The sequence below is a fragment of the Jaculus jaculus genome, chromosome 2 (genome assembly GCF_020740685.1).
Source record: "Jaculus jaculus isolate mJacJac1 chromosome 2, mJacJac1.mat.Y.cur, whole genome shotgun sequence".
NCBI lineage: Eukaryota > Metazoa > Chordata > Mammalia > Rodentia > Dipodidae > Jaculus > Jaculus jaculus.
This window is the reverse complement of record NC_059103.1, coordinates 55,942,077-55,969,944: the sequence shown is the minus strand read 5'-3', so window position 1 is coordinate 55,969,944 and position 27,868 is coordinate 55,942,077. Positions and strand designations below refer to the sequence as shown.

Below are 27,868 nucleotides of genomic sequence, written 5' to 3'. Positions count from 1 at the left end.
TAGGTGTTACAAATACTGAAGGTGAATTACTTTGGAAGATAGGAGTCATGATTTAAAATATGTATTCCTCATACATCATAACCCCACTGTTGTTTACATTGAAATATAAAATACTGACTTCTCATGATTGAGCTGATATTTATACTTTGATGTCACATAGCTAATCAGTTCTTAAGACCAGTATTGGCAGTTTCTAATCCATTTGAAGGAAAATTTCTCATTTTCTCATTATCTGTGTGAGGCTGGTTTCTGCTAAAAACACAATACCTTTGGTGGCTATTGGCCTTTTGAAACAATTGGGAAGCAAAACAATCTTCACTTCCAGACTATCTAATGAGTTCAACCAGCTTGTCAGACCCACAGAAGAATTACACACTTTCCATTTTATTATTTTGACTTTTGTCTGGAGTCACTGATGGAAAGAACTTCACCTCCAGAGGGAGTAGCTTGCACATCCTAAAAGCAAGCTCTTCAATTAAGTGGTCAGTCTCCTCCAACATGGATTTCCAATCATGCTCCAGCCATGCTGCCAAGAAAAAATACTGATCTTTGGATAAGCAAGAAATGCACAGTAGAAATTCTCAGGCAAAATGAATAAGGTTTGTGCACTTAAATATGTAGGAAAGATTGGGTCTGTGAAGATGGCTTAGTGATTAAAGGCACTTTCTTATAAAGACTTGATACCCAGGTTTGATTTCCAAGAACCCACCTAAAGCCAGAGGCACAAAATGGCCTGTGTATCTGGAAGCCCTGAGGCACCCACGCACCCATGCTCTCTTACTTTTTATCTCTCTCATAAATAAATAAATATATGTTTAAAATGTATGAAAGATTCAGAAGTGTTGAAGGCAAGAAAGAAAGGGACAGATAAAAAGAGGAGAAGTTGCCTCCCTATGAGTGGGAGGATGAAGACAGGTCCCAAGAGTCACTTCCCAAAGGTAGTAGCAAGACAGTGGAGAGTTAATTGTTCTGTATAAATACAAATTGCATTTCTTCTAAGTGAAGCAGATCCTTCATGTTACTGATGTGAGCTAAATACCAAGAGAAATGTTGTATAATGTTGTATTATCTCCTAGCTATATCTCACTAAAGGTTCAGAGGGAAAAAAGCGAAATATTATGCAGAGGAAGAGTTGATTCTAAAATTCCCAGACTGAAGTCCCATGGTAAGCAAAAAAAAAAAAAAATCATAACATAACATAAATTAAGTTTTTACTTAACAGAACTAGAAATTGACAAAATGACTCCCATAACAATGCCTGTGGTCTAAGTAGACCAGAGTGACACACACATTAAGCCATAAGTAGCTGGTTACGAATCTGTTGAATCAATGTACATTGCAAATGTGTTGTGCTAACTCTTACCTGATAGCAATTATCCTCAAAGAGTGGGCCACATTAGGTTGAAGCATTTCCACAGATTATATTAAGAAATCAACTAGAGGAGCACGTGCCTGTAATCATAGTATTCAAAAGATATAGGCAGGAGGATCAAAAGTTTTAGGCAAGCTTGGGCTGCATAGTGATACCGTGTTAGGAAAGAAAGAAGAAAGGAAAAATATTAAACACATTGAAGGGTGCATTAATTTTACTGACCACAGAATTTCAAACTCATATTACACAATAGCAGTGAGGTGAGTGGCATCATAGTTGGATCTTGTTCAGGCCCTTGATGTCCTGCATACTCAATCGCCAAAGCCCCCGTTGAGGTGAGCAAAGCAAAAGTGGAGACTCAACTTTACCTTCTATTACTTTTTTGGATGTCTAGAAAAATACAGCCCTATTCGCTCCCCATCTTTCCCCAGGCGGCCCCTCAGGAACCATTATCCCTATAGCCATCCAACCCCTGTTCTTTTTAGCAGGAAGCCTGCACTTCTATCTTGTTCACTAAAAACAAACTAAAAGCAAATGGTAATGCATGTATTATGAAATCTGCACTAGAACAATGAAGAAGCAAAAGGTTGAAAATAATTACATTCAGCCTTAGTGAGATAGGGAGGAGAGGTCGCAAGTGGTCAAGGAACTAAATCTTTATCATACCCATAACAAGTTGTTATTCAGAATAGCTTAACTTATGTAAAATGATCTATTCAGTACTCTGCCTTTAATACACATGGTCACCTGAGCAAATCAAGACTGAAATGCAGGTTTGATTCACTAAGGCATAAAGGCTGGGACTACACCCTTACTTACTGATGCCTCAGGGTCTCATTGTCATCACCAGAATTAGGAACAGACACTAAGTTGCAGAAGCATTCTGAAAAACAGTGAAAGACACACTAAAGATGAAAGAAATCAGGATGTTCATATTGGTTGAGAAGCCTATTTATTTTTGTGTTCATTTGTTAATATTTTTGAAAAAAAACTGTATATGTGAGAATGAACACATAGAGTGAAAGCAGTCTCTCCTTGACCTTAAAGGCTTAGTAAGAAGTGATTAGGAGGGCTGGAGAGATGGCTAGGTGGTTAAGCACTTGCCTGTGAAGTCTAAGGACACTAATTTGAGGCTCGATTCCCCAGTACCCACATTAGCCAGATGCACAAGGGGGCGCACGTGTCTGGAGTTCGTTTGCAGTGGCTGGAGACCCAGGCGCACCCATTCTCTCTATATGTCTGCCTCTTTCCTTCTGTATGTCACTCTCAAATAAACAAATAAAAATTTTTTTAAAAAAAAAGAAGTGATTAGGGGGCTGGAGAGATTGCTTAGTGGTTAAGGTGCATGCCTGCGAAGCCTCAGGACCCAGTTTGATTCTTCAGGTGCCAAGTAAGCCAGATGCACATAGTGGTGTATGCATCTGGAGTTCATTTGCAGTGGCTACAAGCCCTGGCATGCCCATTCTCTGTCTCTCTCACTGTAATAAATAACATCTTAGAATAATAAAAATAAATAAAAAGTGACCAGGATAAGCAGAATGTATCTTTCTTTTGTAACCCAAGAGATGCAGCATGCTCTCAGATTTAAAGCTAAGTTAGAGTCTGCTGTGCCTGAAGGAGACTTGGTAAAGCAGACCAGCAGTGGCCAGCACAGCAGCTCTGCTCTTGTTTAACCAACAAATCATAGATATTACTAATGGGGAGAGTGTTAGCCAAAACTAACGATGTATGAGAAGCTATATGGAAACCTACTACTCTGCAAGCTAATTTCTCAGAGAGTATTACAGAAGATGGGATCGAAAGAATATAGGAGCTGGAAGATGGGGAGGAATGCTATGGAACGCTGGCATCTGGACATAACAAGACCATAACATTCATTAACTCATACTGAATGTGATTATCTGCACAAGATTTGCACATTATGGGGCCAGTCAACATTCTATGGTAGACAGGGTAGGGCCTTGAGAGGACCCTGGGCCTCCCAAAACAAGGCAGGCTATTGCCAGTGCTCTTGACTGCCCACAGGAACTGCTTGGTAACACCCTATTGCTAAAGAAAACACATGCTTGGGTTCTACTACACAGAGAAATCAAGCTGGAACTGAGCTGAATGCTTCCTACTAGCTGGCTGGCTCTCATAATGCTTGAAAGGTGCTATGTAGGCTTCTGGGGGAGAAGAGTCTAACCCAGCTGTGGACACTGTGTGCTATACTACCAACCTTCCAGGCAAGGTGTGCCCTCTGGTACAATATTGGCATGACTGTTATGGAGATAACCAACCACTTTCTGATTGTATTTGAGGCCTGCTCTATAGGAGGAAATCTATGCCTGGTACTGATATAATAAAACCGGTCAAAAGCCTGAGACCAGGGAGGTCTTAGGAGGAAGCTACTACTGTTGTTTTGCTAAGTGACATGTTGTACCTATCAGACTACCTACTATTTATGTTTGTGCCCATAAATTAGTGCCACTCTTGGCTTTGGTCAGAGAAACTCTTCCTTCCTTCCTTCCTTCCTTCCTTCCTTCCTTCCTTCCTTCCTTCCTTCCTTTCTTTCTTTCTTTCTTTCTTTCTTTCTTTCTTTCTTTGTTTTGTTTGCACAAAGAAACTTCTTCTTGCAGAGGGTAGCAGTTACTGCAGAAACTCATAACTAATAATTTTTAAAAATGTTAAGAATGAAGGACTGTTCAATGCTTGAGCCTTAAATGGTGCATCTATATAACCCCTTCTGAAGCTCAGGGAGCATCCTAGGAGATGGGGCAGAAAGAATGTATCAGCTGGAGGATGGGAAGGAGTGTTGTGAAATGCTATCTTCCAGATATGGCATGCCTGTTGTATTCTTTTTAAAAAATATTTTACTTTTATTTTTTTTTAATTTTTTATTTATTTATTTGAGAGCTACAGACACAGAGAGAAGGACAGATAGAGGGAGAGAGAGAGAATGGGCGCGCCAGGGCTTCCAGCCTCTGCAAACGAACTCCAGATGCGTGCGCCCCCTTGTGCATCTGGCTAACATGGGTCCTTAGGCTTCACAGGCAAGCGTTTAACCGCTAAGCCATCTCTCCAGCCCACTTTTATTTATTTATTTATATGACACACAGAGAGAGAATGGGCGCTCTATGGCCTCCAGCCACTGAAAATGTACTCCAGATGTGTGCGCTCCCATGTGCATCTGGCTAACATGGGTCCTGGGGAATCAAACCTGGGTCCTTTGACTTTGCAGGAAAACACCTTAATCACTAAGCCATCCCTCCAGCCCCGTTGTACTCTTGAACTCATAGCAGTTGTGATCACCTGCACAAGATTAGGCACATTCACATTCTGTCATGGATGGGAAAGGGGCTCATGGGTCACCACCCTTCCCCAAGAAGCTAATGGCAGTTGATGGTTTGTGGAGGTAGGGGGACATTTTCTTCAGTGGTAACCACTGGTAAGTTGTCCATGCTCCAGAAAATAGCTTCCATCCCATGCTCATACAAGCAACCCTACTAAACTCAATGGGTCACAAAAAAACAAAATATAAATACATAAACATGGAAGTGGAAGGACTAGTTAGGAAGAATAAGGGGTTTGATGGAACTGGGAGAGTGACAAGAGAAGGTAATGGGGTGAATGTGATCAAAATATAGTATATACATGTACAAGTAAAATCAAAATAATTTTTAAATATCCACAAATTGTTTCAAAAATCCATTTGTACATAGTGACATGAAATTTTAGATTGATCAAAAATGGGATGGGAGATGACAACTTTCTTTATGAAATGTGTTTATTTACTTTAAAAATAAATTACTCACAGGTTCTTTAAATAACAGACATCCTTAGCACATTTAAGATTCATTTCAGCTTAAATTTCAGCAGTATTCCCAAGGAAATGCATGGGTAATTGCAGGCATATCCTCAGGGCCAGCTCAGCAAACAGACCTCGTGAGGAACTGGGCCGTCACTTCAGTGGAATTTCACAGATGCCAAATGTTCGGGCATCTGCATGGTTGATTTCACCTTCATTTCATTCTGACTATCCCTGCTCTTGGTGGAGTCGACATTGACATGTGATGTAGCAGCTTCTCAATTGAATATATTTTAAAAGATGGAGGAGATTATAATTACCAACCCTATGTATGGGATTATTCTTTCACAAATCTAAGACTTCAAATAAAAGTCAAAAAGGAATTTTCACTGCTTTATATACAAATTACAGGAACTTCTGCAAGCTGGAACTTTGGAGTAGCTATAAATTGGTTTTCAGTATTTTCTATCTCTATAATTTAAACCTGTTAACAATAAAAATGGAATTTCTTCCTACTATGGTTTTATATAAAATTTGTCATTAGAAATATTCATCAAAGGGTCATGATTTGCAGAGACATTTATCATACTAATAACTGGGGGCTAACTCCACAATGCACGACCCATTTTCATTAACAAGGAGGGTCTAATGGGAGGGGGTAGATCACAGATGAGCCTAAATAATGGTACCAAACTGCCTGTATTCACTGAAAAGAAAACTAATAAATTAAATTTAAAAAAAAAGAAATATTCATCAAAGTCGAGTAAGAACATAGTCACCAGCAGTAAGAAGAGCTGTCAGTCACTTAAAATAGAACCTATCAATTAATTTATACCAAAAAAATGACCCTTGAAAACTGTTTGCTGCTCATGCTTTGAGTACACTTTTTAAACTACACAATCAGCATTAGGTGCTTCCATCAACACCTCATTAGACTGGTCACATCCTTGCTAACAGCATGGTCATTGCTACCCTTTAGCAAGATCCCTATCTTAAAAGTCAGGCTTCAGAGATTCTGAATAATGCCAAGGGCACTTACTTTCTGTTTCATGAATCCACTATCATTTTGTAATATAAAAGGGTCAAACAATAAAATGTGCAAGGCAAGTAAAGTGGTTTTATCTTAGCAAAGTTAAAGCACTGCAAAGAAAGATACTACCTTTATAAGAAAATGTCATTTTTTAAAAAATCAATTCTTTCTGAAGTCCAAATAGTCCCCTTGAGGAAGCATTCATCCCCCATTGTCAAATTTCTGCTCATGGAATTAATGCTCAAACTCCTGACAACACTGCTATAGCTCATCATTGCTTTCTCTAGCCTGATAATTTTATGATGTGTATTTTTTATTGTATAGTAATGATAATATCTGAAATAAAAATGGCAATGCATTAGCAGGATTCATAATTGCTAGTTAACTTATAACACTGAGAAAAATCAAGGAACATTCATGAAGGCTCTTATGTCCAACCCCAGACCTAGCTTTAAGGCATGGTAAAATCAGCATACCTCAGACCTCCTGACTTCTGGGCCCTTTGCAAAGGACCCACCAGTATAATGTATGTAATAAAGGCCACTTGGACATGATCATTTGACCAACATAGTACAGAGGGGTAGGTTCAGGGTGAATCTGAACATATCCACCAGGAGGTGTTGTAGCCAAACCAGTGGTGGAGTTTGACATATACATGCTGCCAGGAACAATGCAGAATGGAGGTCAATCCTTCCAAGGACACACGTCCATCAAAAGACTGAGCATTCTATGGGCTGAAGAAATGGTTTAGTGGTTAGGGCAATTGCCTACAAAGCCTAAAGACCCAGGTTCAATTCCCCAGTACCCACATAAGCCAGATGCACAAGGTGGCACATGCATCTGGAGTTCATAGCTGAGTGTCCTCACATGCCCATTCTCCCCGTCTCTCTCTCAAAGAAATAAAATTTTTTAAAAGATTGAGAATTATAAATGGTGAAGTGGGTACATACAAATAGAGATGAAAAGTAATCTTTACCATGTTTTAAGCATGATATCAATTTCTGACCATGCAGGAGAGAAACCGGGATACTAGCTGGCCTGGCCATAGAAAGACATGGCCCACATACTGATGAAATCAAGCTGACAATTTCTCCAGGTCCAACAGTACTCTCTTAAACTGAAGCAAACCTGCAGGGGGCATATGGTGACACTGTGGACAAAGTTGTGACAGATTCTAAAATAATACACATGTTGACAGAATGGAAGTCTTCATATGTAGGATTCAGAAAGGAAGGCCAGGAGTTCATCAAATTCTTCTATATCATGAAAAGCATGAGAAAAGAAAAAAGAAAAAAAGCCTGCCTGCTGCTGTATCTATGCAAACACTCCTGATTGCCGTTCTATAAACACATGACCAGATAGAGCCCATCGATCCCATGAAGAGATGGAAAGACAAGAGGTCAAGGGGCTCTGTCTTAGAATGCAGGAGCAATGGGAAGTAGATTACATCCAACCTCTCTGGTTAATCCTGAGTCAGATTTTTCCTTCACATGGAAGCTAACATACTACATGACATCCTCTAAAGTTCTACTCTTGATCCCAACATATAAGGACAAAGAGAAAACCTCTGAGCCATGTTTAGGAATATTTGAATTATGCTGAGCACAAATTAAGGAAAGTGTTTTCCATTAAGAAGAGGGAACTCACAGAATTCATGAAAGATATGACACAAACTACAGATATTTGAGTATCTGTAGAATGCAAGAGGGAGTACTCAAACATTCACTGACAACAGAACAAAACTCAGATGTCAAGGGTCACCCCACATTTAATACAAAAGTGAATAAGTAGCAGCTACAGCAAGTGCCTCTTATGGCCTTTGGAGGGCAGGAGATCAGGAGACACAGTCAAGGCTCCACACCAGTGCCAGGGCCTAACCTCACAGGTGCTTCCCCTTCCCATGCACAATGGGGGCATGCACCTGGTCCTTGCATAGGTCACCTCAGAGACATCCTCCCATTCATACATGTAGCAGCAAGAGTCTTTTGACTAACGGACTGTCATTCTCAATCCCCTGGACAATGTAAAATAAGTATATTCCTCTTATTTTGAAGCTTATTCTTTCTCTTACTTCCTTTTTTTTTTTTTTTTTTTGTTCTCCTGAATCAGGGTCTCATTTAGCTCAGCTTGAACTAAAACTCACTCTGTAGCCCAGGCTGGCCTCAAATTCATGGCAATCCTACTACCTACCAACCTACCACTGCTGAGATTAAATCACAAATGCTGGGATTAAAGATATGCACCACCACATGCAGCAGAAGTTTATTTTTATATTGTGTTTGTTCTTTTTTATAAATTTCCTATTTATTTTGCAAAATAAACTAAAATTATAACTTAAATCATGAAATAGGAAGATCTTTGTTCACTGCAGTATGCTTAAAGCACTGGGACCTAGCTCAGCCTAACATGATTGCTAGGTGAATGAATTACTTACGATGCTGTCAGCAGGTATTCTCAGGTTTATATCCGCCCCCCCCCCCACCCCATACTTTTAAATGCCCCTGTAGAAACATCACCAATAATGCTAAACACTAAATGAAACAATAAAAGAAACATTATTTTCTTTGAAGCAAAACTCTCTACCTATCTTCCTCCACTCACACCACACCATGGTTTCAGGGTTTTCTTCTCTTTCACTTGTATTCCTGCAAAAGTGCCTTCTTCCAGTTTTATTCAAATGTCACATTTTTGGATATGACCTCTCCAGGTCCCTTACCCAATATAGTTTCTTTCTGTCTCATCCCTATCAGCATTTTTTTCTTTCTCTGTCCTTCCTTTTTTTCATCCTCCTACTTTTAACTTTATATTATTTTATTGGGTTCACTAGTTTCATCTACTCTATGGTGCAAGAACTCCATAAGCAAAACCTGTTACAGCTGCAGTACCTAATGTAGCACTTCTCTCTGTTAGGTATAAGAGAAAGGAGTGATGGGAGGATGGATGGATGAGTAGATGGATGGATGCATGGATGGATGGATGGATGGATGGATGGATGGATGGATGGATGGGTGGGTGGGTGGGTGGGTGGGTGGGTGGATGGGTGGGTGGGTAGATGGATGAATGGATAGACTAATGGATGGGTGGATGAGTGGACAGATAGATGAGTGAATAGATGGATGGGTGGATGAATGGATGAGTGAATGGACAGATGGATGGATGGATGGGTGGATAGATGGGTAGGTGGATGGGCAGGTGGATGGATGGATGGATGGATGGATGGATGGATGGATGGATGGATGGATGGATGGGTAGATGGACAGACAGTTGTGTGGATGGATGGATGGATGGATGGATGGATGAGTGGATGGGTGGGTGGATGAGTGTACAGATAGATAAGTGGATGGATGGATGGGTAGAAAAATGGATGATGGTACCCAATGGAGCCATGCTACTGCAGGTGAAACCCTGACTCCTTAGTGCCCCCAACTCCACCCATGCTCCTGTGTTCTACCTGCTAGCCCAGTTGAACCAAGTCCATTCAGGTGAGTTCTCCATTCCTAGTGTCCTCTACCATCATGCCCTGCCCACTTATTCAAACATACCAGCCTTCCCTGCCCACCACAGATAAGAAAATCCACATCATCCCACTCCTCACTGCAAAGCTTTGTGTGAACACATACCACCTTCCCCAAGCACTTCTTCCCCTTAGCCCCACTGCCTACATGGGCACTACATGAGTAAGCTTAACCACCCTCCCCAGCTTATGCCCCTACTACAACTATACAGCTACCTTGTGTGAACAGTAACAATCTCCACAAGACATACAGAATATCTCCAAATGGGCAAATCCCAACACAAGCATAATTCCCACACAGGTGACATACACACACAAAAAAAGCAAAGCAACATATCCCTACCAAGAATGCCCAGCAATGTAGTCAAGGCCTCCCATGAGAACTACTTAGAGGAAATTACAAAGAATTTTAAAACATTATTATTATAAATACATACAATGAACTCAAATACGGCATGAATAAATGCCTAAATGAAATTAAAAAAAAAACGAGCACAAACAGCTAAATGAAACAAGGTCAAATGAAGATATGAAAAACGGAACTCAGTAAAGATAGAAACGACAGAGAGGAGCCAGGCATGGTGGCGCACTCCTTAATCCCAGCACTCGGAGGCAGAGGAGAAGGATTGCCATGAGTTCTAGGCCACCCTGAGGCTATCTAGTGAATTCCAGGTCAGCCTGGGCTAGAGTGAGACCCTACCTCAAAAAAAAAAAGAAAGAAAGAAAGAAAGAAAGAAAGAAAGAAAGAAAGAAAGAAAGAAAGAAAGAAAGAAAGAAAAAGAAAGGAAGAAAGAGAAAAAGAAAAAGAAAAAGAAATGGCAGAGAGTATGCAAGAACACTGGAGTGCAGAAGTTTTCTTCTCTCTCCTGATCACCCAAGCACTTAAATAATAGCTTGTAAATATGGCATAGGCCTCAATTTGCTTCATGCTGAGCATCTGCTAAGGTCAGAATGCCTTTGCTCTCATAAAATTCATGTCAAAACCAAATCCTCAATACAATACAATAAGAGGTAGGACCTTTGAAAAGTAAGGGGGGTCATGAGACCAGTCTCACCATGGAATTATCATGCTTATAACAGAGGTTCCAGAGATTGCCTAGGCCCTTCTGTAACCCAAGGAACAATGGGCACTACATGAGTAAGACAAATTTATGAGAAAAGAAGGCACCCCAAATCTTCTATCAGTGCCTTAGTCTTGATCTTCTCAGCCTCCGGAATTGTGAAAAATGCATATGCTGTTGATTAACCACCCTGCCTGAAATATTTCATTATTAGTCTGTGATGATAACTCTTGATAGTCAACCTGATGGGATTTAGTCACCATAGAAACAAACCCCTGGGCATATCTGTAAAGAAGTTACTAGACTAGCTTAATGGGGATGGGAAGATTCACTCTAACTGGGGGTGGCACTATTCCATGGGCTGAGGTACCAGATTGAATAAAAAGGAGAAAGCTAACTAAACATAAGCATTCATTTCTCTCTGCTTCCTGACTGTGGATACAATGTGACCAGTTACCTTGAGCTCCTGCCGTCATGCCTTCTCTGCCAAGATGGAATATAAACTCAAACTATGAGGCAGAATAAAGCCTTCCTTCCTTCCTTAGGTGCTTTTGTCAAGTATTGTGTTTCAATAACAAGGAAAGTAACTAATGCATAACCCAGATAGACTGAAGTAGCATGTGATTGTTCATTGCATAAAGGCTACATTACAGCAGTGGGAAAGTGTCAGAGGAAGCATTATTCCTGTGTTCACATGTCCTTGTAATTGTAAGAATCTAGTGAATGAAATGTGGACATTTCTGTTGAACTCATAGTCCTAGTATATCTGAAGCCAAAAATATCACATACATTATCTTAATAGCACATGCTTCCTGCTTCAGATTGTAGCCATAGACATTACCAATAGGTTTGGAACTTCAGCTATGGTCTTAGACCATATTGGCAGGGACCTTCACCCACTGGCCTAGAAGATATGCTATGGCCTGAATGCTCAGTCATGGTCTGGACTCTCATTAACCTGAGGCTCAGTAATTGTCATGATTGCTGATCAGTGACACAAAAACTTGCTGAGGGCTTGGGGAGATGGATCAGCAGTTAAAAGCATTTGCTTGCAAAGCCTGATGGCCCAGATTCAATTTTGTAGTACCTATGCAAATCTAAATGCCCAAAGTAACACATGGATCTAGAGTTCATTTGCAGTGGCAGGAGGTCCAGGTACACCCACATTCACACTTCCTCTGTTTGCCTCTTTCTGTCTCTCTCAAATAAATGAATAAATAATATTTTTAAGAGAAAACTTGCTGAGGATGTTTCAGTCTAGTCTGTGCATATGAAACAGTTACATATTAAGGATTCCTAGATCTCTATAGGACTTCAATAGGCCCTCTTCTGTGACATTAGCAATGAAGGGAGGTGTACACGGACCATATATACTATTAGGAATGAATAACTATTGACAATACTTCTAAATTACTTTTACTGTTTTCTTAGACATTGTAGTAAGAAATTAACATATATTATGAAGAAATGGGGCTCAAAGTGGTTGTGTTACATTGATGAGGTGAGGAACCAGAACTCAGGTTGTACCTGTTATCTCACATTACATTCTGCACAGAATGTGGGAGCCTAGGAGTTCCTTCTCCTTCCTTTCAGCTCATCTGTCTAGCTTTATTACTGGGGTTCCAGGCCTGTCCTTCAGAATTTTACAAGGTAATTATCTCTGCCTGGAGTTCATGGTCCCCATGCCAACACGAATAATTTTTACTCGTCCTTTAGGACATTTCAAATTTAATTCTTCCTACAAAGTGTTCCAAAGTAGCTCAAATAAGATGTCAACATTTTGATGAATTATATAGTAGTTATATCTTTCCTATGTGATCATGTGCCTTCTAAAGAAATGCTTAATTTCTAATTCTCTTTATATTTTGATAGCACTGGTCTTCATAACATAGGAAACTATGATTGTAATCTTGGTTATAAACAACTGGGTGCTTAGAAAACTGGTATTGAGAAGTGGGATCATTGCTATCTGATGAGGTTGAACAAACTTTTTAGAATTGTTTTACGGAAAGACTCTGGAAACATTTGGAGATCTTGGCCTTATTAAAATCTAGACTGCTATATGAGAACTTAGTAAGAAATTTTGGTCAACATTCAAATAGCCATTGCGATGACAGAAATGTAGATTGAGAGATTAGGCTGATGAGATTTCTCATGGCAATGAGGACTCTATTGGAAAATGCATTCATAGTCACCCTTGCTATACCCTGACAAATAATCTTGTTACATTTTTCCATGTCTTGAGAGTTTAGAGGCAGTCAAGCTTAAAACTTATGGACTAGGTTATCTGATAGAAGACATTGCAAAGCAGAATAGTACTCAGGGTGTGGCATTGGTATTAACGGCTGCTTTTAACAAAATTCATACTGATAATTATGAACAAAGAGGAGAGCAGATCAGGGCAGAAATATCTGAAAAATGTATAGCTTGATGAGTAATGGTATACATTTAAAGGTACTGATCAGGAGAGTTTGGTTATTAACATCAAGAAAAACATATCAGGTGCTCCCTCCCCCCCCCCCGAAAATCAGGAAATAAGCCTCAAGTACATCAAGAATCAGCATGATCCCAGCCACCAAAGCATCAATGAGCCACAAACACAAGTGTGTTTCAAAGACTTGCCAAGGTTAGAGTCTTTTGAGAAGAGACACCCAGGGCACCCAGCAGTCCCAAACTGCCTAGGGAATCGTGTCAAACCAGCAAAGCCCACTGCAAACACTGGGCAAGTGAGCCCTTGTCCAGGAGTCTTGGCAACAAACCTTCACTTCATCCACGTGATGCCTGATTTACAGGTATGCAGAATGGAAGAGGCTCACAGAGGCTTTCACAGAGATTTCAAAGGAGAGCCTGAGAAACTGGGCAGTATGTGGCAATGTATGAGTCCCTATAGGAAGCCTTGACACAACAGTGTGTAGTGCCATTACAGTGAAGCCAAAGGTACAATAGAGACTCCAGGAAATTAGAGATGCCAGGAATGTTGAACATCTGCTGAAGAAAGCCCCGAGAAAGAGCAGAACTGGCCTGGAGAGGCTTCTTAGGATGCAACCAGCAGAGCCACAAGGATGGGAGCTCAGTAAGCCCTGGTTGCTCTTCAAGGACCTTTTGGATCTAATGTTTGGTCTTCTGGGCTTTGGTTTTGCTTTGGGATTCTTCCATTCTACTCCCCATCCTCCCCCCTTGGAAATGGGATGGTGATCCTCAGCCATCGTTGTATATTGGAAGGATACAGCTTTTTCACTCTTTTACAGGCTCACAGCATTGAGACTTAGAAGAGATTTGGGGCTTTGGGGAAGGTATAGAACATTTGACTTTGTGAACTACTGGGGATCGACTAACTGCATTGTGAGACAGACTTGAACTTTTATGATTTAGGGGTTCATATAACTTGTTATAATTTGAACCTTAAGGATTCTACAAATCTCATGTTACTGGCTTGGTCCTCAGCTTGGCATGACTAGGAGGTACTGGTGACTTTTAAAGGTAGAGCATAGTAGGAGGTCTTGTGCCATTGCAAGTATACCCTTGAGAGGAATCACAGGACTCCAGTTCCTCCCTCTCTTCCAACTATACTTTATTATGCTTTCTAACCCTGATGGTAGCGGTTTTGCTCTGGCACATGCTCCTTTCATATGCTCTTACCATGGTGTACTGCCTTGCTCTGTACCCAAAAGCTAAACTTCCAAAATGGTAAACCAAATAAGCCTTTTCAATTAAAAATAGATTATCTCCATTTGTTATAGTGATGAAAAGCTGACTAGTGGTGCCCAAGAAATATTTGTTTTAGTAGTGTTTTGTGTTTATCAGGAAAAATAAATGCTTATTTATTTCTGTAAGTTATACCACCAAGCACTGGTAATATAATGATGAATAAGAAGTACTCTCTGGCTGAAAGAATAGGACAGTAGAGTGGAAGACACAAAAAGCAACTGAGGATCTGCTAGGAAAGAAAATAGAGCAAGAGATTGGAACTGTGATAGAGTAAGCACAGAATGGAAGGGTGTTCCCACCTGGCCTCCAGAGGTGGACAGATGATTAGGGGAGGACAGGTTAGTCAATGATGGCAAGGAAGGAGAAGCAGGGAAGGAAAAGGCATTGGGCATAATGGGAGGGAGTGATGGTCCTATACATCTTTCCATATGGGATGGAAAGACTGGTGTAAAATGACATGGGCTTCTGAATTGTGAGTGGCTAGAGTCTATACTGAGAGCCTCCTTCCTGTTCTGAGACTAGGACTTGATCACTTCACCAAGGGAGGAGGCAGCTGGAGGAGAAAGACCAAAGCCCATATTCCCCAGCCTGAGGACTGTCCATGGCTCACTTTATTCTCCCGGTTGTCCATGAAAGGTGCTGTGTCCAGACTTCTAGGTAGAGCTTAAGAATATTTTCTTCTTGGGCTGCTTAAGGAGAAGACGAGTCCTAACAGATATCTGTATGAAGAAAAAAAAAATACAAAAGTCTGTCCTAAAATGACAACTGATCAATAATAGGCCTGTTCCCCCTGCAACTGACTCCACTCATCCCACCCCACCTAGGCTTATGTCCAGGATACAGGGGAGAGGAGAGGTCCCAGAAAGGAGGAACACGAACAGCTGAACCAGACCCTCTTCTTGTCAGACTGGATGAGAAACTGGCATTGGACATATGCCTGCTACTATGTATGGACTTTTTCGTGAAGACTTACATTAGATTATCCAGACAAGCCTGCAGGATTTGGCATATGATACTGTGAGGAACTTTTCAGGTTCACCTGACCTTGGTTCATTTAGATCATTCCATGTGTCATTTATTAGTAGGTATATTTCATCTTCCACACAATATGTGGAGTTGAGATATTTTGGTGTTATTTCTAAGCACATAAGACTCCATTTGATTCAAATATCCACATGGGCAAATTTGGCTGTTCATATGCTCTTTTATGCCACAGGAAGGGTCTTTTTTTTTTTAATTTAAAGGTACTGATCAGGAGAATTTGGTTGTCAAACCAGCAAAGCCCACTGCAAACACTGGGCAAGATATACTCCCAGCAAAATTTTATAAGCAAACCAAGAACATCCAACCCTTTCTTTAGACCTTTCCCTCATGAAGCATTCTCTTCTTCATGGCTATGGGACAAGAATATTGAGCAAAAATACATCAGTTATGTGATCAAGTGCCTCTGTCTTTTATACAAAAGTTGGCTCCTGACTCTTCTTCCCATGTGCTACAATCAGTTTTGCAGATGCAAAAATGGCATAATGGGAGGGAGTGATGGTCCTATACATCTTTCCATATGGGATGGAAAGACTGGTGTAAAATGACATAAAGATACCACTCCTGTATTCTTACACATAAAAGCTACATTATTATATGTTAGAAAAAAAATGGCCCAATTAGATGGCTTTCCTCCTGAAAGCTAAATATAGTTTGTAGTATATTCCTAGCACACTGATAACATAGTCACAGTAAAAACAAAAGAATTGTTAAAAGTAAGAAAGTGCTATTTCCTTGTAGATGATCATGTTAGTGTTTGTGAAAAATGACTTTTTATTTTTGTTTTTGTGAGGTAGGGTCTTGCTCTAGCCCAGGGTGACCTGGAATTCACTATGTTTTCTCAGGCTGGCTTCCAACCCACTGAGATTTTCCTACCTATAGCTTCTAAGGACTGGAATTAAAGGCTAACATAACTTTGGAACTACTTCATGATTCATTTCAACACATGTTGTTTACATATTACATTATACATATATATACATATGTGTGTGTGTGTGTTTAAAGGTAGCTAGTGCTCATCTAAAATTTAAATAGGAAATTGTGTGAATGTAACTTCTTGTCTCAAGAATAAATATCAAAATTCACTCAGTAATGACCTCAAGAGGATCTTCTTCAGCTTTCTGTAAGGAATATTATATTTTATTATTTGGGGGCTTTTTAATAACAACCACATCATTATACAGCTTCAGATCAGGGGCAAGGTCCAACCACCTCACTTTACACAAGGATGACTGGAGAGACTAAGTCATCTGTTGGTGCAACTTCACATGAGTTTGTGGACTTGTACGCCTGGTCCTGTGATGGCCCAGAGTGAATGAACTCAGCATCTACACTTTGCAGGTGTCTCGCTCACTGCTGGTAAGTGGAGAGCTTCCCCAAGTTCATCCTGTTGGCAATGTATGGAAGTTGAGTAACACTAATGATTGAGTTTTTAAAGTTTATAAATATTTATATAATGCGAAGGGCACAGTACTTCATAAGACTGAACAAACATGACTTGTCAGGTACTTGATCACCAGATTTCCTGAGCCCACACACCACCCAGGCACATGATCTGTCTTCCATGTGTGTATTAAACCATGAACTCAGTGGGGCTGAGGTTAGCATCTAGAAAGGAGTGCTGAGAGGAAAACATCTGTCCCCGCGAATCACAGAAGGCAGAAATATAATATTCAAGTCTAGCAAGACTTGTTGGGTTAGTAAAATCAGAAGGGTTCGATCCTAGTGTTTTTTCAGAAGTGAAGCTTTTGATTCCGAGCAACATTGTTATAGAAGTGTAGGTAAGTCTAAAACAATACATGACTAAGGTAAATAAATAAAAAACATCCTACATCTTCACAAAGCTTCCTAAGCTCCCAGCGCCTTCGAGTAGCCCCTCAGTGGCCAGACTTGGAAGCTGGCCTTGCCTGAGGCGAAAGCTGCGGGCAGTAGGCGTCGCTCTTGCTAGAGGCACTATTAACTGCTTCCTTATACTTGGAAAAGGAGACAGGGTAAAGTAAAAGCACCTCATCTTACCTAAGATCTGTTTCTCTCGCAATTTCACTTTGTCCTGGATGTATGTATCTGAGCAGAGCTACGTGCGTTTAAGTCATATTGCATGCAACAAAACAATAAACACTAGGAAATCAAAATCATTTACAGCAACGATAAGACAGATACATCTCCAAGGGTCACATATTGGCGTTCCCCTCACCCCACTTTCTACCCTTCTCACTCTACCAAACACTAAGTGTTCCCAAGGCCGCAGTCCTAGAGAGGGAAGGGAGACTGGTGGAACGAGACTGGAAAGCCAGGGTCCGCGCAGAGGACCCCAGGCCGGTGCACGTGCGCGCACCTGGCCGCACAGCATCCCAAACCACAGCTAGCGCGCTGCCAGTCAGAGGTGGAGGCTTTTAACGCTTGCCGCTCTCCCTTTCTGCTATTGTACTTAGAACACCTTCCCGATCCGAACGCTGACTTGGAGGACGTCCAGCTCTTGCCCAGAAAACACCAACGAAATGGGAAAGCGCGCGACTGATCAGACTTCTCACAAGAGGAAAACCATCGAGGAAGTCAATTGCTGAACCCTCACAAATGTGCCTGGCTGTGTCCAAAGGATCAAACTTTCGAAGACGCAGCCGGGGCACGAGCCCGGAGGGCGCCCGGCGCAGGGTCCACCTTGCTGGACGGCCGCGCCCTCCCCGCTCCGACGACCTTCGCGGGTCCCGCCAAGTCTGGGGCCGTCCGCGGAGCGCTCGCGTCTGCTTCTCCCGGTCCTGCGAACCGGTCGCCACGCCGGAAGATCCCTCCGAAAGGGCCAGACTGGGCGACAGTCAATGTCGAGGCCATCAGGGAGCTCCTTTTCAATAGCGGACGATGTGCATTTAGACAAAACCGTTTCCCGGTTCCCGGCAAAGGCGTTTCTGCTCGTCCACTCACTCACTCACCACAAGTGACAGCAACGGAGGGAGAGACAGGGCCAGGGGACCCGGGAGGCGGAGGGAGGACGGCCGAGGGGAGCGGCGGGGGGGCGGGGGGAGGGGCGGGGGAGGAGGAGGAGGGGGACGGTGGGGAGGTGGAGGGGCTGACGAATATCCGCACCGCGAGCGGCGCTCCGCGCTTCTAATTAAAGCGGCGCTCGGAGCCCGGGGGACCCGCCTGACGTCGGCGGCCGCGGGGATAAGAAGCGCCCGCGGCCGGCGGGGCTCGGCGCGCTTGGTCCTGCTCGCGGCGCTCCGTCCGGGGGGAGCGGCGGCCGGACTCGGGGCCACCGGGCGTTGCGGGCGCAGGTGCGGGCAGGTGCGGCGGCTTCCCCCGCCCCGGGGTGGGCCCGTCTGCTCCGCCGCTCCTGACGCCGCCAGGGCGGGCGACAGGCAGAGGTGGCCGCGGTCCCGCGCGCGGTCCCCGAGGCGAAAGAAAGTTGTGCGGCGCGGGCCCATCGCGGACGCCGCGTGCGGGAAACTTGGGCGCCCTCGGGTGGGACGGCCGGTCCCCAGCCGCCCGCCGCCGGCCACCGGGGCCATGCGCACGCCGGGGCGCCCGCTGCTCCTGGCGCTGCTGCTGCTGCTGCTGCTGGGCGCGGCGGGGGGCCGGGGACGCGCGCAGCCCCGGGGCCCCGCCGACCGCCAGACGCTGCTGCGCTTGCTGCTGGAGCTGGTCCAGGAGCTGAAGCAGTTCCACGCGGGCGACACGAAGAGGCTACAGCTCCTGGCTGAGCCCGACTTCGCCCTGGGCCGCAGGGAGGCCACGGACTACGGGGCCGACCCCGAGGAGCAGAGAGTCGGTGAGTGGCCCGCCCACAGTGGGGATCCGAGGGCCGGAGAGTGGGTGAGAGGCAGAGCGTGAGCGAGGGTCCTCACAGGGTGGACGCGACAGGCAGAGAGGTAGTGCTGTCTGGGAGTGTGTCATGATGGAGTGTGGGTGAGGGTCTCAGCAGTGTAGACCTGGGCAGCAGAGAATGGGGCGTGTCTGGCAGAGTAGGCCATGGGGAGTAGAGTGGGTGACACCAGAGGGACAGAGAGTGGCAGTGTGGAAGCCAGGGACCAAGATTGGGTGAGTGTCCGCCAGCGTAGACCTGAGTGGCTGAGGGTATTCGAAAGTTCCAGCACTGTGGACCCTGAAAGGAAGACAGTGCTAGCAACAGTGGGGACTGGGCTGAGAGCAAGTGCATCCAGACAGTGTGCTTAGAGGAGTTCCTACCTTCCACATGTGAGGACACCCTGGATTTCTTATTTTCTTGGAATCAGAATTGTTTTTGAAAGACATAGTTTTAAATAAAAATCAATTTTGATCGTTTTAACCAAGAAAGGTTTTGTATAGATTTTATTTTATTTTTTCCTTAAGAAAAAGAAACTGGCAGGGATGGAAGACTGTGTGAGCCTCTCAGATAACCATTCCTAATCCACCTCTAAGACATGCTGGTGCCGGGGTCAGGATGTTCTGCACAGACCTGGCATCTGCTATTTGCGAGGAAAGGTTCCCAGGCCCAGCATTTTCAAGAGGAGGAAGAAAGGGCCAGAGCTCCCTTGGTGGAGCCCTTTCCAGAGTGGCCCATGGGAATTTCTCACTCAGGGAAGCATGCAAGCTTTTAATGTTTTCGTGACACAATTAGGTCAAATATTATATGGTCAGTTTTGTGTAGACTGACTCAAGGAGTACATGAAGGCAGACCTTGAGCAGTGGTCTCCACCTCACTCACTGACGCCTCAGTACCAGAATTTCTGTTTGGATGTGGAAAGAGGCTGAGCAATTCTTCTGGTAAAAACAAAGCACTAAAGCATGGCATTAAATACAGAGAAGTTACTGGCCACCGGTGTTAGAGGGGTGAACGTTAATTAGAAGGACCTGTAAATAAAGCAAAAACAATGACCAGAATCATAGAAGAAAAATCAGGGAACTGTTGCTGGGGACTAGGTGCTAATGACTGTGAAAAAAGAGTGAGTGAAAGAGGCTTTTCCTGGGAACACCACTTTACCTTACAAATCAGGTCGATGTACATCTGCATTCATGCACACCAGCCTCACTGACTGGGAGGCATTTGATTCTTTAAAGAAGTATTTGCCTACAAAATGTAATGTTCCATTGCATTTTTGTGTGAAGGATCAGGTTTTATTTCTAGGACTTTGGAACTCTTCAGAATGAAGTGTCTACAAGTGATTTGTCTGTTGGAAGCTGTCTAACTAAAAGAAAAAAAATACAGTTCATCACTCTTAACTTTATGGTCTCTGACCCCACCCTATCCATAGAAAATAGATAATTTTGGAGCTTTATGCTGCTTGAGGAAAACCTGTCCCTGACCCATGTTTACATTGTGATGTGGGTAGCAATCTAATGTACTCCAGTCTGTTTTATCCAGCATATTGTAGTGTGGAAACGCACTTCCCAAAACTTTCTCCCACATTCACTTGTCACATTTATTAGGTACATTATTCAAGCAATGTAATTTCTCTCCCCTCACAGAAATTGTTCCTCGAGACCTGAGGATGAAGGACAAGTTTCTGAAACACCTCACAGGTGTGTGTTTTCTTCACTGTTCTGCCCTCCCTACTCCTTCATACCCTGAGTCTTCGTGACCTTCTTCCTCTGTGTTCCAGGTCCTCTTTATTTCAGTCCGAAGTGCAGCAAGCACTTTCACAGACTTTACCACAACACGCGAGACTGCACCATCCCCGCATGTAAGTGAGCACCCAGCAGGCAGATGGCGCTCCACCCTTCCCTTCATCAGCAAGCCTGCCTTCCCACAGGTGCAGGCTCTAAGGTGCAGGGGCCTGAGTGTCCCTCACTGACAGGGCTGGGACCAGGATGTCCAGACAATGGAGCTGATGGCTAAGCTTTGCAGCAACCAATACCAGTGCAAAGTATTTGCCTTGTTCGTTAGTGATAATCCGCCAGAATTAGTCAACTCTTGCAATGGGCTGAACTCTTCCAGTCACATCCTTATTTTGTTATGAATTCTGACCCAAAGCTTGCATTCTACTCAGTGTCACACAGGTTAGAAGTGAGTTAACTCAGGTGTCTTCTACTGGTCAGAACTCTGGAGTACAGTCAGATTGGTGTGGGACTTTTAAGTTCAACTTTATTGAGCATGTCCACTATTCTGACCAGTGGCTCTTTCTTCCAATCAGTAATCACCTCATCATCCAGGAATTTTATTTGCTATTCCAAAATGCTGCTCCTTCACTAGCTAAGAAATGCAGGCTTCACAGTCCAGTTCTCAGCTGTGCCATTCTTTCCTCTAAATTTCTTTTCATTCTCCAAAACATGCTTCAGCTGTTTATCTAGAACAGTAGAACTTTCTTTCCCCAAAGTTGCTCCTTGGACTCTTAATAAAACCATTTTTTAAGTGGGATGAAAACTTACAGTTCATTTAAAGCTTGTAAGATAAAATCCATGCAGACACACCACAACCTGGTTGGCTACTTTCAGAGATGACCAAAAGGCCATTTTTCCCGTCAGCAGACTGGAGTGGTTTGGCCTGCCTGCCAAATGAAGAGGAGATTTTTTTTTTTTTTTTTCTGTTGAAGAAGCAGTTACTGTGAATAGTAAAGTTCCTCATTTAGAGCTGCTTGTGTGTGCTGGACACTGTCTGGCATGTTCATGACATCATTATCTGTGGACCATGGTTCAGCAAGGCTGTCTCATTAGCACTTTTCAGATGAAGTGAGGCCTGCAGCATAAAACAACCATAGATGTCCTGAGAAGTTAGGTCTTCATCACTGAATTTGCTGTATGAACCTTCTATGCCATTACATTCTCTTTCTTCTCTGAAATGAAAGCATCTTCTTTTGATAATTACTGACTTGCTTCCTAGGGTCCCAGAACCTTTTTATTACTTAAATGTATATGTGTATTAACTATTGTCTTACAATAATAGGACCATAGAATCAAAATTTGAAAGTGGCTGTCAGTCATGATATCTAGTCCTTTCACTTAGCGATGAGGAGACAGAGTTTAAATTGCTGGTCCCATAGACATCAGCAAGATGTGCTCAGGGCTCATGCACCACATTGCAAAGACTCTCCCAGGGAGCCATGCTATGCTCCAAATTGCCATCTCCTTTTGCTCTAATATGGTCACAGCTCATGCTGGGCTCCCAGAGGTAGAAGGCTGGCACATTTGTGCATTGAGATGGCTCCTTCCATCTCTTCTCTAGTTTATTATTTCTAGGCTGTTTTAGGCCGTACAAAGAAAAATCTCTGAAATGTAAAAAGGCTAGAACTGACAGGGACCATAGAGTCTGTGCAGGTAGTGCTGTATTTGGGAGCTTGAAGGATTGCAGAGCCAAATCGTTGTCAGGTCTGATGCACAGAATATGCATTTAGCAGGACCCCAGAGTGGGGTCTTCATGCACATTAGGGTTGAAGGGCATTGTTAGAAACACTTGGCCAGACATGGTAGTGCACACCTTTAATTCCCGCACTTGAAGGCAGAGGTAGGGGAGACAGAGGTAGGAGGATCACTGAACCTAAGGTCACCTTGAGACTACCTAAGTAGTTAATTCCAGGTCAGCATGTTCTGAAATGCCTGGTCTAGTGAGCTGGGGGCCATGCTGACTGGGATCTTTAGATATGATGCAAACAGAATTATATACAGTTTGCAATTAGCTAGTTCTGAGCTCACAACCCATTGCACCTATGGTACAGAATCTATTCAGGAAAACTGGATTCCAAAACGTGGCAGATGAGTAAGAAAGTAGGAATCTAGGTGACCAGCTGCCACCATGTTGGGTTACTTTTCCTCTTTGAATCAAGGTTATATGCCATAAATAGTTAGGAAGTACATTCTTGAGAGGGATGTGAAGATTTTTCATTGCCAGTTCACTCATTCATTCAGATTTTCAGCTGAGGATGAACTCCTTCTATTTTAAGTTGGCTTTTGCTACACTTGAGAAAAAGTTTAGTAATTTATAAGCCACTGAAGATCTTCACAGAACTTTGTCCTGAGGAAATTCCCCTGTGGCTGAACTTTTTTATGTGTGTTTTCTGAAGTAGCACGTGGCAGAAGTATGGAGTAGGGAATTGAGGGAGGCATCAAGGAACACTAGCATCCACTCAAAAATTAGTTTTTGGTGTGCACTACTAGGATTGAGTCTAATGCCTTGCATAAGCACTTTACCACTGAGCTGTATCTTCAGACCTCCTAACTTGTGTGCTTTATTTTCCTTTCCTTTTCTTTCTTTAGTTCACGTTGTGAGACAGGGTCATGCTAAGTTGCCTAGGATGGTCTTGAATTTACTCTATAGTACAAGCTGGCACTGAACTTGGAGCCCTCCTGCCTCAGCCTCCTGAGTAGCCTCCCAACCAGGTTCAGCCTACTCTGCTCCTTTTGACCCACTTTCTTTTATATGTTAATGTGAAGTTCTGTCATGCTCAGTCAGCTCAGGAGGGGACCTAGACTGCACCTCACCTGAAAGTGAAGTTGCAAAAGAGCAATGAAAGGTCCTATCTCACTAGATGCAATAGTTACAGCACCTCTGTGAGCTCCACAGCTGCACTGCAGGAGACTGCAGGTAATGGCTGCATCTGCCCCCATGCAGTCATTACCTTACCTAAGTTTTGAAGTAAAGCCACTACTTTAAACCCACAATTATAAATGACAGTTGCTTCTAGGAAGCTTAGAAGTTAAAGAAATAAATGGACACAGTAATGTATATATTATGTATACATTACTGTGTCCATTTATATATATATTTTATTTATTTATATTTATATTTATAAAACCTTTCTGTTGATTTTAATGTTGTATAGGCAACTAACAAACAAGGGTCCATGGTTTGTTTTCACTGCAGACTATAAAAGATGTGCCAGGCTTCTGACCCGGCTGGCCATCAGTCCGATGTGCATGGAGGGATAAGGTAAGCTCCCAGTCATGTTGACCACACAGCAAGAATCACAGGGACATGAAAAACTCATGGGGATTCAAAAACATGCGTTCTTTAGCTGTGGTAGACACTGCCCAGAGGACAAAACATCTCAAAACATTGGCCATGAGTAAAAGGCTCCCCCTACTGGCTGCCCACAGTGGGCAAGCAGCATTGCAATGGGAACTTCCTACAGCACTAATTTCAGCAGAGCCTGTCAGCCTGAGTCAAACCATGGCTCTCATTCACTCATATGAGTACACATGCTCCTGAAACTGGATGTACTAGCCCAGCTTAGAGAATGTAGAGGACTGGGGGCTGTGGCTTGGTGCCGCCACCCAGCATCACAGATTGCATCAGCAAAACTTCCAAAAGTTAAAGCATGATACATGATGGTGCATTGCTTTTGTTGGGAAATCTTAAGTGAGACTGTTGGTGTGTTACTAACCATATCCATGAAAAACAGCTTATCTGGAAAGGGTCTAGTCTACGATGCCAATAAGCTTACACAAGATAGCTATCCTCTTTAAGTTTTTCTATCAGTGTTCATTTGTAATGTCTAGTGGCAGAAATGTAAATGCATTATCAGGCCTCTTGAGAGACATGTAGCAAGTGGTACTAGCTCTCGCTGGGCCACTAATGATATTTGGAGGAGGATGGCTTTATTTCCCGACATGAATGCCACTGGACTCAGTCACTTTAGACAACTTGGCAGAATTTTAATTTTACCAATTCAGGACTTCCTGTATGTTATGCGTGTGCCAGGCACTCTCAGGTAGTGACTTCCCACTACAAATAAGACCTACTTCCTGCCTGCAAATGGCTGTTCCCAGAAAATGTGACCACTGTCCAGAAAACACTAATAAAAGCAAATACTGCATTTTTCTAGTGATTGCTCTAGCTCATCTCATAAAAAATGGATGAGAGCAGCACTCTTTCACACACAGATGGGCTCAGTGCGAAGGCAGTGCTGTGCAGTAGCAAACCCTGGACCCAGCCAGTGCAGATCAGCCAGTAGTTGCAGAGTAACGTCCATGCCATGCTCTACCCCTGATTTCCCCATCAGGAGCAAGTACCACTAAAAATGAGAGGCACTGCTCTAACAATGAAGTGAGTAGGCAGTGATGCCATATAGGCTGGCTGGCTCTTTTCTGGAGAAAGCAAAGGTGCTTTCATGACAGCCAACGCTGAGAACACTCTTTTCCTCCCCTTCTTTCCAATACTTTCCAGTTCCTCATCCACTAAGTTTATGGTACGCAGGTCTTTTTATTAAACAGATGTATATTCTTGTGTATCTCCCCCAGGCGATGTGCTGGGGAGATTGTCATTTTTGGTTGTATATCTTCATAGTTGGGTCACTCCTGTACAAGACACACCTTGGTGTTTCCACCTATTCACAAGTGGGCAGTGTGCAAAGCACTCAATGAGAGCCACCCTGCCTTCATGCCACTAGCCTGCAGAGGGTTGACTGTTTCCACAAAGATGGGCAGCTGCAGTTCCCCAGTCAAGCTACCAGCAGCGCAGTGTCCACATGTGGCTGTTCTTCCTGGTCTACCCCTGCAACAAGAGAACATGCTTGCCGGAGCAGTGTGAGTGCAGCATCAGAAAATGATCAGGGAAAAGTGAGGTCCTGACCAGGCACACAATGGCCTCTCACACTCTCCCTGCACCACTCAGTCAAAAGCTGACAGGACACGCAGCAGTACAGAACAAGTCTGTGCTCACAAGCTTCTACGCCCACGCCACCTGCTTACAGTCATTCGTCACACGTCAATAGGCTCACTGTAGCCAAGAAATGGGTAAAGTTTGAAACATTTTTTATTCTTATCAGCTATTTTTCATATAACTTTCTATTTTTTTGAGATTAAATGATTCTAAGTCTGAATGGTTTAATCTGTGATAGCACTTGTACCAGCTAGCCACAGTTGGATTTTGGTTTCTCTATACCTTGTAGAGCACACATCATGATACACCTCCAATGGGGAAGGCCCTGAGCACATTGGTGGCTCACAGTGGCCAAGTACTTCCCTGCTATGTCAAGTCCCCTTCTCTCTTCACATGAGGTGGCTAGACCTGGCTGATGTCCCAGCTCCAGCCTAGAGTCCTGGGGAAGGTCTATACGGGTACTAAAAGGAGAGCAGGGAGCAAACCCATGGGCACCTCACTGAAGTTCAGGTGACCTCAGACCAGAGAAACTGCATTTCCCAGGTAATGCAGACACTGCAGGTCACTTACATGAAAGGGCTGAAATTCAGGATATATTTTTAATTTTTTTGTTCATTATTTATTTATTTGAGAGCGACAGAGAGAAAGGCAGATAGAGAGAGAGAAAATGGGCGTGCCAGGGCCTCCAGCCACTGCCAATGAACTCCAGATGCGTGCACCCCCTTGTGCATCTGGCTGACATAGGTCCTGGGGAATCAAGCCTCGAACTGGGGTCCTTAGGCTTCACAGGCAAGCGCTTAACCGCTAAGCCATCTCTCCAGCCCCAGGATATTTCTCTAGAAGCATGATTTTGATTAATAATTACCTGAAGACAGCCTAGAGAGCTTGAAATTTCCCTTTAAAAACTCAATGATATTATTCTAATATGAAGCACTAAAAGCAATATTCAGTCTTGATAAAAGTAGCTTTAGCATGTGAACAGAGAAGTATAAGGCAGGCCAGCTCTTCCCAGAACTGCCACAAACTTCAGACCTCCTTAAATACCCAAGGACCAGGTACAACTCCTAAACTAAACTCCAACAAACATTCATACATGTACATGACTCTCATCCCTTTGTCATTCATTACGTAGTAACTTCAGAAGTTGTTTCTGAGTGGCAGGCTGGGGAAGGGGTAGACTACACTTCTTGGAACTTGGAAAAATATACATACACACAGATTTCTTGTTTATAAATGTGCTGTTACACTAGTGATCTCTGGTCCTCTACTTGTTTTCAGCTGAAAAGAACACACCACCAGGAACCCTGAGAAGTGCCTTGGAAACCAACAGAACAGAACCACCTTTACCCATCCCCTGTGGACAGAGATTTATTTTTGCAGAGACTCTTCCATAATTCCTTTGTTTCGTATGTTGAGTTTGCAAACATACTCAGTAAATCAGTGTACCTGACAGCGATACATGCCACTCTTATTTTGAAAAAACTAGGAACACTGCACAAGTGATGTGTAGTGCTACAAAACAAGAATATTCTTTTCCAGATTAGGTGGAATCACAAGATTATTTCTTTAGAAACACAGAATCTTAAAAACTGTATTTTCATAAAACATATAGTATGATTTGACATTTTTCTATTCCTTATACGAATGAACTCCCAGAGTATTGTTTGGAACTGCATGAAAAATTTAAGTGAAAAACAAAACCTCAGTTGTTTTGGAGACAGTGGGTATAACTGTGTGAATATGTCCAACCTAATCCCATTTGTCCTTTGTAAAATCAGTGTAAACTAGCATTCCAGCTACTGTGCAATATGTAAATACTGTGAATAAACACAGATGACTCAGTGAAGTGTT

At 43.1% G+C, this 27,868-nt stretch overlaps 1 protein-coding gene across 1 annotated transcript; it reads left to right on the top strand.

Annotated features, from left to right (window-relative positions):
• The first annotated feature begins 19,014 nt into the window (after positions 1-19,014).
• Alkal2 (ALK and LTK ligand 2) lies at positions 19,015-27,863 on the top strand. The gene is made up of 5 exons (XM_004656525.2): positions 19,015-19,276; positions 20,953-21,006; positions 21,087-21,167; positions 24,281-24,346; positions 27,296-27,863. Exons 1-4 carry the CDS (start codon positions 19,015-19,017, stop codon positions 24,343-24,345), a joined length of 462 nt encoding a protein of 153 aa, XP_004656582.2. The 3' UTR covers position 24,346; positions 27,296-27,863.
• The last annotated feature ends 5 nt before the right edge of the window (positions 27,864-27,868 follow it).